This window comes from Cryptomeria japonica, chromosome 9 (assembly GCF_030272615.1).
Source record: "Cryptomeria japonica chromosome 9, Sugi_1.0, whole genome shotgun sequence".
In the NCBI taxonomy this organism is placed as follows: domain Eukaryota; kingdom Viridiplantae; phylum Streptophyta; class Pinopsida; order Cupressales; family Cupressaceae; genus Cryptomeria; species Cryptomeria japonica.
Window position 1 is genome coordinate 605549871 of NC_081413.1, and position 12543 is coordinate 605562413.

General features: G+C 36.3%; 1 protein-coding gene across 1 annotated transcript in view; it reads right to left on the reverse strand.

Moving 5' to 3' along the window:
- LOC131044390 (probable LRR receptor-like serine/threonine-protein kinase At1g51810) overlaps positions 1 to 5291 on the reverse strand; it is a 60023-nt gene extending 54732 nt beyond the window's left edge. Inside the window, exons 1-2 of the mRNA XM_057977739.2 lie at positions 4911 to 5291; positions 4173 to 4559 (exon numbers count right to left, since the gene is read on the reverse strand). Of these exons, the coding sequence (XP_057833722.2) occupies positions 4173 to 4559; positions 4911 to 5291 (768 nt within the window). The remainder of the gene's footprint in view (positions 1 to 4172; positions 4560 to 4910) is intronic.
- Positions 5292 to 12543: the final 7252 nt, after the last annotated feature.

The window sequence follows — 12543 nt, forward strand, 5'->3', positions numbered from 1 at the left end:
AACATCCTTGGGAAAATCAGGAATATTAAGAATGTCCACAAAACCTAGGGTTTTGACTATCTTATGTTCCGGTTTCACATTTCCATTTACATCAAATATAATAGTTCTATACATGTTCATTATCTCATCAACTCCTAGTTCTTCAATATGACAATGTATATAAATTCTAGGATCCTCAGCATATACTACTCCTTTGGGAATTTTTGAAAATGCTCCTAGGGTATCATCTTTCTTCGCAATTTCAGGAATAATCTTAAATACGGGTCTAGGGCACTTAATAACTTCAATCATAGTAGGGTTTACAATGAATTCAGGTGCAAAGGAGGAAGCCATTGTCATTAATACCTTAATCTGCCTTTAGGTAGGAGTGCTTGAATGATTTGCTTTACTTCTCGCTGTGGATGCCTTCGCTCAGGATTTTTGCACACTCAAGAAATTTGAATACTCGGTGAATGAAAAAGAGCCAAAAACACTTGCTTTATAGTGTTATTTCCTTCAACTACCACATTTAATGCCTATCGGTTAAGTGAAACTTAACACATCTTCTGGTAAAGAAGTAATTCAACTTCTCACCATCAACCGAGGGTAAATTAGCATGTTTTTCAATTTGTTGCCATACCCCCAAAAGGTTTCTCTTCAGTTAGATGAAGAATCTCCTGCCAGTGGAGTGATACTCTGTTCTATTGGTGAAGGAATAGCTTCACTAACATTCAGATCTGACTTTCTAATCCATTGTTTTGAAAATTCTTTCTTTACCTCATCAACCTTCTCTTTACCTTTCAGGTTGGGTCCTTTGTTATTTGTCGATGATGCCTTCTACAAAATTTTGCAATATGTCCAATTTTGTTACACGCATAACAAGTCACATTGTTTTTCCGAATATCTTTTCCATATCCTATGTTGGTATGTGTTCTGAATTGATTAGATAAGTGTCCAAATCTTCCACAAACATAGCATCTTACATTCATTCTGCAATTTATGGGTTATGACCAATTTTATTGCATTTAGAACATTGACCAGTGGGTGCATTAGTGTTCTGATAGTTTCTAGATCTACACTTATTTGCTCTATGACCATACTTGTTATAGTTAAAGCATTTCCCATTGAATTTGTAAGCATTAGGTTGTCTTACCGATTTGTTATGATCATGATTGTTTGCAGTACCAGAGCTTTCACCAACTTTAAAGCCAAGGCCATTTGTATCTCCATTTGGTTTCTGATTCTTTAGCATGTTATCAAGTTCCTCTGAACTTTTCTTGAATTTCTCTTTGTGTCAATTTGTAGCAACTAATTCATTTTCCAAGATTCCTTTTTGTATTATGAGTTTAGTTCCGTCATTTTGTGTATGCATCAAATCTGTCTTCAACATATCATTTTCATGACCGATCTTGTGTTCTCATTTCTAGCATCATTTAGTCTTCTAACCAAGTCATCTTCATTCTTTTTCTATCTTCAATGTCTTTACAAAACCTCATAGTCATATCTTGCATCTCATTCTTCATTGTACTATTTTCTTGTCTTAGTTTGTTCGCAAGGTCATTAAGAGTTTATTTCTCATCATCATCATTCTGCATCTTCTCAGAAAGTTCTCTTCTTTTGTTCTTTGCAATAGTGAGATTTTTCTGAAGTCCTTGAATAATTTCCTATGCAGCCTTCAGATCATCTTCAAGTTTCATGTTTTTTAACTTTTTTGCATCATAGTCTAAATGAGTTGTTTCCAATTGCTTTCTCAAGTTTTCCATATCTACCGGTGTTAGAATATTCCTCAAGATGTTAGGCTTTTGAAAATAGAGGACCAAGCTCTGAGACCAAGAAATTCCCAAAGATACTGAGAGGGGGGGTGAATTAGTATCTAATTGGTTAATGGATTTTCTGATCTTATTAAACAAAATGCATTCCAAAACAGTATACCGGTAAAGCAAAATTAATGCAGTAAATAAGAGCAATAAACACAACATAGAAAGCACACTATAACACAATATTTTTGGTGAGGAAACCCAGTGTGCAAAAAACCTTGGTGGGATTTGTGACCCACAATATTCACTCACTGGCCAATAAGTGAATATTACTTACAAAATGGGGGCCTACATATGCAGGAAGGCCGAGTGCCTAGAGCTCACTGCTTAATAACAAAAGGAAGTCTCACTGACTTACAAAAGTGGATTAAAGAAATCCAATAAGATATACTGCTACAAAAAGAATCTGCTATGCCAGATCCAGTATCAGTTTAAGCTCTTGCAATAATCATAAACCTTACTCCAAAATCTGCCTCAATATTCGCACATAATATCCATCTATGCATATTCCTATTACAAATGTTCTACAAGATCTCATACTTATATATGAGCCTTATTACAATATGCCATGTCAGCTTACAAAAAGATATTACAATTAAATACATTATGCAATAAACAAAATCTTGTCGGCCAGGGTGTCGGTAATCATCTTTTCGGTGCCGGTGAACTGTATGCCGGTGTAGAGTCTATCAGTGCCGGTGTCATGTGATTGTAAGGTTGCCATCAATGACAATACCTTCAATCACCTACAATTTCTCATTGGAGTGTGCATTTGCCAACAAATTCATCACATAAATAACCAAATACTGGTTTGAATAAAGCATATGGACCATTATCCATGAATCTTCGCTTGATCTCCATTTGGATCTTCATCTTGATGTCAACTTAGTATAACCATAGGTTATCTCTTATGCACATACCGGTAGACACAAAGTACTGGCTAAAGATAGACCTCTAACATACCGTTTAACAATGTAAATAATTGAAGTAACACCGGTAGTCAAAATGATCATATGTGTGTGTGAGAGTGTTTCATCAATGACAACAAGTGATGAATTTATTACAATCATCATCATCAAGGAAACAATATCCCCCTTTGGCATTGATGGCAACACTTAGAGAATTTTATAGGAATATAGCTAAGTGTGCATACGCAACAGATTTACACATATACTCATACTCCCCCTTCATGCATGCATAAATACTAAATTTTCAATAAAATGCACATACATATTTCTACTCCCCCTTTGACAACAATGCCAAATTGAAACGAATAAATATATACACACACATATATATATATATAAAATTTGTATCAAAGTGTTCAGCATATAGAACAATAACTTAAAAAAGTTCATGCATTAGATAATCTCATAAAAATATATCATTTAAGCTCTTCTTCATATGGGACAAGGCATTTTCCCATGATTGCAGAATATTTGCAATATACTCGAATGTAGACGTCAGTTGAGAATGGAATTCTTCCATTGAGTCCAGTGTGTAGGTTTCAGGGATTGCAAGAATAGCTTTTGCATTGGAGTGGGCTCTCTGAAGAATGTATACTTGTGATGTGAGCAGACTTTTGAGGTCTTTAAGAGATCAGAATCTCTTTGTCTTCTCATTATCATAGATGTGTAGTCTATTATGCAAATCATCTACAAACTTTCTAAAGGCATGTATGGAATCCTAGAGTGGGACATATGCCTTGCATATCCGTTCCATTTCTTGCTTTGTTTCAACTTGACTTTTTGAAATGTCAAAATAAAAGAAAGTAACATTGGAGGTAGAAGCAAGATACTTTCCCCATGTTTCAATAGCTTGACTCAGAAAACTTTTATTATGAGATGGATCCATTTTTCTACTATCAATATCCTTTGCCATTTTATCTTGATATTTCTTCTTGTGGCTTTTTTCAACATACAGTTGAGTAGCATCTTCTAGTGATTTAATTTGATCAGATGCATCTGCAACTAGTTGACCAAGTTTGCTAATGGGTGTAGAAAGATGTGCTATAGATATTTCCGGTAGTAAACTAGACAAAATTTCTACTACAGTCTGAATTGTCTCTGCTTCAACCCTTTTCTCTTTCAGTCTCTTCTTGTGTGCCCTAGATTGCATAACATTAGCAATCTTCATCATTTTTGATGTGCTCAGAGTGTTCATAGCAATAGGTCCTTAAATACTTAAAGAATCATCATCATCATCTTCAAGTAGATTATGTTTTGCCAGTTTAGGGGATACAACCTTAATGACATCTTTCTCTATATTCTCCTATGTTGTCTTTTCAGGTGACTATGTGGCAACATTTTTAGTAGTCTCCTTCTAAATTTCTTGAATGGCCGATGGAGATTGGGGTTTCTCCAGTTGTTCTATTGCCAGTGGATTGTCCACTTTTGGTTGAGTAGCTGGTTGCTCAACAAGTGTAACTTGTACATTAGTGATTGTTGGGGGCTCCAAATCTAGTGCATTGATGTCTCCAGATAGTTCCACTATGTTCTCAACATTATCATCAACAAGAATAATGAAATAATCCTTCTTTTTGAGTGGATAGAACTCATCAGGTTGAATAATTTCCTCTTCATCCATTTCCAGTCTAATAACATCATCAACTATCTCTTCTGTATCCTTATTCTTAGAACATTGGATGAGCTCCTTCATTTTTCTGATTTCACAGGCTATTTGATGTGTCTCAGTTTTGACAATTGTCCTTTTACCATTAAGAAGCTTCAATCTTCTTGCTTTAAAAGAAAACTGTGCTTTGTACTGATCAACTAAAGCACTAATTCCATCCGTAGATAAATTGGGAAAATATTGTACATATATTTCATCAATAATTTCTTTTTCCAATTTTATAGCATCGTCCCATTTATCTAAAAGAATATTATACAAAGAGATTGAAATGATCTTTTCCAGATCATGTGGAAATCTACTATAATGACACAAATAGGTGAATACATGTTGAATCACTTGCTCTTTCTCATCTTCAGTGAAGGAATCAAAATATTCTTTGACATTCTCAAACCTATTCCTCCCTAGTGTCTTTATTGTTCTTTCAAAATGGGTATCCAGTTTGTAAGCAGCTATATCAATAGGTGTAGTTGCCTTTGGCAGTACCTTTATCTTCTTGGATATTCTGTCGGTTGCTTTTTCTTTCTTTGGCTCTTCATCAGAATCTGTTCCCTTAGACTCTGGTTGCAATATTAATTTCCTGCCTCTCTTTTTCGTCTCTTTCTTAATAGAGACTTTGGGTTCCAGTTCCTTTTTGGTTAGGACACTCATGGTAACCCTAGTACTATTTGTTGTTGAAGATGCTTCACTAGACTTTTTACTCTTTCCTTTTGCACTTTTCACCGGTGCAGTATCAATTTGTGCAGCTTCATTTTGGACTGCCATAATGTCCAATTTTCTTTTCTCTTTGGCTATCGGTGATGCCAATAAGGTGTTAGCATAGCCAACCAGGAGATCATAGTTTACTTCATAACTCATGTCTTCCATTTCTTCCTCTCTTGGCTCAATAGCTTGATTAGACAAAAATTAGTGGTCAAGGTGAAGATTATATCCTTCTCAAAGTTCTTTACCACCTCTTGTGGTACTCTTATTCTCATACTCATTTTCTTCTTGAACTCATTGAAATACGTGTTCAGGGTAGCATGGAAAGTATTCTTGACCGCCTTGATGTTGTTCTTGATTTGTGCCGAGACCGGTGAGTCCTTTGACCACTCAATGTATCCTATTCCTAGTAGAAAATTCTGAAAGTAAAAGAATAGGCCAACTAAAAGCTGACCAAACTTGAATTTTTTACTACTATCCTTCTTGATAGATTTCAAATTCAAAAATAGTTGTCTTCTAATAGCTTCATAGATATCATAGTTAGCATTATCCACAATCATTTTGTGAGCTGTGTAAATTGTTGTAGATGGAACACTGTTAAGTCTACTGGAGTAAAATACTCGTTAGCCAATCACCATTGCTGCTAACTTCACTGTAGGGTCCCTAATGTTGTTGACAGAAAAAGAATGGCTATTGGATGTAGAATCGGTTAAATCAAAGACAGTATCCTTATAAATTTTCCTTAGCTCAGGTACTTCATCGATTGCAAAGTAGCCAGTCACAGCCTGAATAGCTTCCTTGGTGATTGTGTGAGTCCTTTCTAAGTACATGTTTTCTCCATGAACCCGACTCAATATGATTCTGATATGTACTTCCTCAAAATCCTCAAGAAAATAAGAGGCATTATGAAAACCCTTTTCAAAAATGTTGGCATACTGTGTCTTAATCTTGCCATTCTCATCGCAAAGTGATTTCATTTGTGTAGATGTATAGTGACCCTTAGTCCTTTAACTTGTAGTCAATATAACTGGATAGATCACCATTTACCACAACTCCGCTCGCAACTTGCAACAATGCATTATATGACACAATTTCATCTACCTTTAGAGCTTCCATAGGCTCTGAAGTGATCATCAACCTCTGTATAGACTTTGAAGAAGATGCCATTCTAGACATACAAGATTCAAAACAGTGTGTTCAAAGAAATACCTTGTTTCGCGTACGTCGCTCCTTTTACCGATTGAAATGCCCAAGTGCACACCAATTCAATCTTCTGCAACCTTCAATTCAACTTAAATTTTCAAATCATGAAATAATTCCACAATTAACAAGAAGACAATCTTACTCAGCTTTGCAATTGCTTCAAATTTCTTTCTCAAATGAGTTAGGGTAAAAATGACAAAGTAAAACTTGCTTTTATCCTAATTATCTATTGCAATAAATGCTCGCCCATTTAGGGTTACAAACCCTAATTTTACCTCTCAAGTGGAAAACTAGTTGATAACATGTTAAGAAAAAGTTACCAAAATTTCATGATTCAAAATTCTTTCATGCAAATTTTTCACAAGGGGTCTGGAGATGTTTTACTATTAAGCTCTCCTTAGCCAAAAAAAAAAGCTTAAATCACTGGTGCAGGGTTCTCTTCACTGGGTGAAGGAACAATTTCTTCTCTAGGTGAGTCATCACTTTTCTTCTTCCAAATCTGATTCATATCCTCTTTGGTTTCTTTAATATCAACTTTCTTCTTTCCTTTCTGATCCTTAGAAGAGTTGACCGGTTTTCTATTTCTAGATCTACAAAATTTTGCTAAGTACCTCGGTTTGTTACAGTGATAACAGGCCATACTTGATGATCTCCAAGGTCCTGCATTTACTCTTCCTGTTCTTCTTTTGTAGTTCATAGCCACATGACCAAAGTTATTACAGAAGGTGCAAATAACATTTGTTACCTTTTCCATCTCAAATGGACTAAACCGATTGTCGTAGGATCTTTGCCAGTTCAGGTTTACCCGGTTATCAAAGTTCCTCTTCCGGTCACCATTTGGTCTTGCATGCATGTGTGGCACAAGATTTTTTGCTCCATATTTGCATTCAACGGATCTATGTCCATACATTCCACATGTGAAGCAATGACCTTCAAACTTTTTGGACACATACCTAGCATTAGTGTTGTAATTTGCATTTTTGTTAGGTTTGTCCCTACAAACAATTGCAGTGTGACCAGGTTTATGGCAAACAATACAGACAGGTTTAAAGACCTACTTAATGGTAGGCTTATTGATCTTAGGGGCAGATTTGTTCTTAGGATTGTTGCTCACCGGAGGATTCACCTTTTTCAGTTGTGTGAAAACCAAGTCCAGAGATATCACCCTTCATTCTCTATGATTGAATTTGTTCTTCCAGCATGGTAGAACTCTTGATGAACTTTTCCAATTTCTCATTGTCTTCAATAAGTTGTTTGATGAGATTTTCATTATGCTTAGACAGGTTCTCTTTCAGAGATGATGCAAGTACAAGATCTAGCTGCAGGTTCTCCTTTTCTTCTCTTTCAGCAATCAAATTCTCATACATAGTGTCTTTTTCCCATTTTCTCTTTGTAATCTCTTGATCTCTTTCCTTGATAAGATCTTCAGCAGCTCTCATAGCTTCCAATTCCTGACTCATGTGGATAGTGAGACCTTCTAGCTCTCTCCTTAGATATAGTTTCTCACCATTCAACTTTTCAACTTCCTCTGCTAAATAATGAATATTGGCTTCATCTGAAGAACTATTATCATATATCTCTAATATTTGTTCAATTAGCTCTCTCCTTTTGACTTGAGAAGCTTTCATTTTGACCCTAAGGGATTCAAGTTCATTTCTTCTAGCTTCTAGCTCTCTAGCCATCTCGAAGTAGCTCTTGTCCCCCATGGTGGTTTCAAGACTCCCTTCTAAGTGGTTAGGCTTCAAAGAAGTTTGGCTCTGATACTAATTGATGGACTTGAAAAGAACTGAGAGGGGGGGGTGATTCAATGACACCAGATAAAACACTACTTCAAACACTAACTGGTAGATGAACTTAACAAAACTTGTAAACACAATGCATGCAATCCAAACTGATATAACAACATCCACAAAAAGTAAAGCATCTACCATAACACAAGTTTTTTTATATGTGGAAAACCCAAATAGGTATAAACCATGGTGAGATGGAACTCACAAGTTAACTATCTGCAGTAATAGATAACTGACTGGTTAAGGTCTACAAAGTTCTCTGCTAGGAGTGAATTAGAGATCCCAAAGCTTGATTAGAAGCTTATACCCTATTAAGAGTAGTACCCTATTAGGAGTAACCTCATTGGAGGATTTTAGAATCCAAACTAATGGATCACCTTGTTAGAGGATTTGTACATTGAAGCTTGTTAGAGCTTACCCGGTTAAGGGATTAGATTATGTTGTAGTGGTTAGAAAACAACAAGAATGGTTTGATCTATCCTGAGTAGCACAATACTTGCTTGATCAAATCCTTCTAAGTACATTCAATACTTCTCTTCAACACATTCTTAATCTTAACACTTATTTCTCTTCAACAAATACTTTCTCTCTTCATGCATACCATCAGTTGTAAAAGTTTTACTGAGATGTTGATATATATAGACATTCAAATTTCATGTCAGCTTAAGGAAATCAAAACACAATTTCCTAGGTGTAGTGTATCTAGACATGTGATCATAACTCATCACAAAAATTACCGCCAAGTAGTTGGTGCTGGTAACTCATCACATAAATAACCAAATACCAGTTTGAATAAAGCATATGAACTGTTGTCCATGAATCTTCGCTTGATCTCCATCTGGATCTTCATCTTGATGCCGACTTAGTATAACCATAGGTTATCTCTTATGCACATACCGGTAGACACAAAGTACCAGTTAAAGATAAACCTCTAACATATCGATTAACAGTGTAAACAATTGAAGTTACATTAGTAGTCAAAATGATCATATGTGTGTGTGAGAGTGTTTCATCAATGACAACAAGTGATGAATTTATTACAATCATCATCAAGCCAACAGGCTCTACTTATATGCATTCTTCGGGTGAATCTAAGTTATGTGATGAATGTGGGATAAAAGATTGGACTTGAGAGTTTGATCCCACATGTGCGAGGTGAATGTAAGTGGGTAGAGGAGAAAGTATAAATTCAAATGCATGTATTTGTGAAAATAGATAAATGATATTACTATAAAATATATAGGTGATAGATGATAAATAGGTGATATAATAATATATTAATAAATGATAAATAGAATTGTTGTCAAAGGGGGAGAGGAATGATGAAAAATGTATTATTATTCGCATCAATAGGATCCCATAGCATGGAAGGCAGGCGGCTCCAGAATTCAAGTTTGAGCAGGAATTCTGGATCGGCATCAGGACAGCATGCAACAGATGATTTAGAGATTCCTGCTAAAGGAGGAGGTTCGAATGGTAAGGACCCCGATGATCCCGTGAATTTGGAGGACCCAAGGGGAGGACCAACACCACGTGAAGAGCAGTTAGCAGTAGAGAGCGGGAAAGGGCAAGTTCAAAATTCAAAAATAGAAGATGGCAACTCGGAAAGAGCCCAAGGACAACAAACGACTTGTGTTTCAGAGAACACGGTGGAAGGTAAAGATCATTCGAAAAAGGTTCTTTCGTCAATGGACCCTAAAGGGGGACCCAATGGATAGACACATAAGTGGTCCTCATTGTTTGGGGTTAAGCCTAAAGGTAAGTCCTCATCGCCTCCTATTAAAAACTCCTCGAATGTGTCTCAAGGAAAGTTTGCTATCATTGTTCCTGACCAAATCATTGATCAAAACATTGCTAGAATGGAAAATAATTTCATTGGTTATTTCTTTGGATCTAGACCTAACATAGAAATAGTTTGTGGATTTGTCAAAAGAAAGTGGAACCTGAAAGGTCAAGTTGATGTGGTAGCAATGAACAAAGTTTGTCTATCCTTCTCCTTTTCTTGTGATGAGGATAGAAGAAACATCCTATGTAGTGGGTCTTGGGCAATAGGCAAATACATCATGTACATCTAGAAGTGGTACCCTAATGTAGCAAAAGGAAAGAATTTTTTGGCCCAAGTTCTGGTGTGGGTCAAGCTCCCTGGGCTCCCAATGGAATTCTAGGAGGAAGACGTTTTTGTAGGAATTGCCAATACCTTTGGGGAGCTTATCGCTATTGATCAAATCATGGCTTCTAGAAGAAGGCTGATCTATGCTAGGATCTGTGTTGGAATTGGACCTAATACGAACATGCCAGAGGAAATAGAGATAGAATCAAAACTGGGGAAGTGGAAGCAGAATATTGTTTATGAAACAATCCCCTTCGCCTATTTTCATTGTAAAAAAGTTGGACATTGGGCTAAAAAATGTCCATCTATAGAGGATAAACCCCATATCCAAACTAAGGTTTGGAAAAAAGTGGACAAGCCACTAAAAGCTCAGGAATCCAATGATCCTAATCAAGAGAAGTAGTCTCAGAGAGGACGGGTGGAGGAAGAAATCACCAGTGAAGTGGGTAATGAACTAAAGATTCAGATGTTGGAACAGGGTGTTAAGGAATTAGTACACAAAGAAAAAGACAACACTCAGCAAGAGGATCAGAAAGAGGACAAGACAGAGGTAGAGAAAGTAGATAAACAGCCCACAGATAATAAAGAGGAAGGAGATAACTTCAACCTTGTTTCAAAATCTCAAGATCAAGATAAAGAAATAGACTAGTTCCAGAAGGCCCAACGTGATACCATTTTGGGCCAAGGGCTATCGGAAATCTCATTAACCACCCCAACAAAGGGAAAGTTGGCCTACTTGGAGGAACAAGATCCAAAATGGGGAGATGAAGAGGACATAAAAAAGGCACTAGGGAAGAATGAAACAAAGCAGGAGGACGAAGAAGTGCAGAGGATAATAGAAGGAACAAGCACAAAAAAAAGAATAACAATAACCCAATAAATAGTATGCTAACTAGATACACTAGAAGTAGGCTTGGTGATGTAGGAGCGCAACACAATTGTCCAAGAAGACACTCAAATGCCAAAAAAAGATCATTGGAAACAAGCAGGAATTTAGCAGATGGTACCCAAAGAACCATCTTTGAGGCAGGTATTTCTAAAAATCCATGAAAACCATCTCCTAGAATATTAGGGGACTTAATAGTCCTCACAAACATAATTTAGTTAAAAACATGATTAGAGACAAAAACCCTGACATTTTTTTGATTCAAGAAACTAAGATGGTTAAAGATAAAGTTGAAAGTTTGAATATTTTCAAAAATGGAGGAGTCAGCGGAGGTAGTTCAGAAGGTGCTTTGGGAGGAATTGTTACATTCTGGAACAAAAACAATATAGAAGGAGAGGTGTTAATTCAGGACAACAATCTGGCCTGTATTAGATTTAAGCACATTAAGAATTGCACTACTTGGCTCCTAACTAATGTTTGTGCTCCTAACACTAAGACTGGTCGAAGTGAGATGTGGAGATACCTTACTGGGCTGAGAAGAAGGTTTGTTGAGGACAACTAGATAGTTATGGGAGATTTCAACACTCCCTTGAAGGAAAATGAGAAAAAGGGAGGGAGTCATGCTAATCTGGATAGCAGATTGGACCTTATGGACTTTATAAACAATAATGCCATTCATGATCTGGAGTTGCAAGGAGTCAAATACACTTGGACTAATAGAAGAAGTGGTGAGAATTTGATTCAGGTTAGACTTGATAGAGCTCTTCTTTCCTTAGATTGGTTTTATCTTCATGAATGTTCTTTATCTTCTCACATAAGGGTAGGATCAGATCATTACCCTATAACCTTCACAGCTGAAGTAAAGAAAAGAAGGAGACATTTCCCTTATAGATTTGAAAAAATGTGGACTAGAAACCTGGATCTAGAAAGTAAGATTAAGGACTGGTGGCAAGTTAGTATTGAAGGCAATGCCATGTATAAAGTAGTCAAAAAGATGAAGAATGTTAAAGATAATGTCAAGAAGTGGAATAAGGATTGCTTTGGGAACATCTTTACCTCAAAAGTGACAACCCTCTTAGAACTCAAGGAAATCCAGGATGAGATACGGAACAATGGTTACACCTATATGTCTAGAAACACTGAAGATGCTATTCTTATAAGATATCATGAAATAATAGCTAAAGAGGAAACCTACTGGAAACAAAGATCGAGAAATGTTTGGTTAAAGGAGGGGGATAGGAACACTAAATACTTCCATATGTCCTCCCTAAGACATAAGGCCATAAATAGAATTGTATAGATTAAAGTGAATGGCAGATGTGTTGAAGATGATGATTCCATGAGCAAGGCTGCTATGGATTTTTTCTCTAAATTACCTTCTAAGGATCAGAATTTGAATATACAGGCCCAAAGGGAACTTCTGGATAG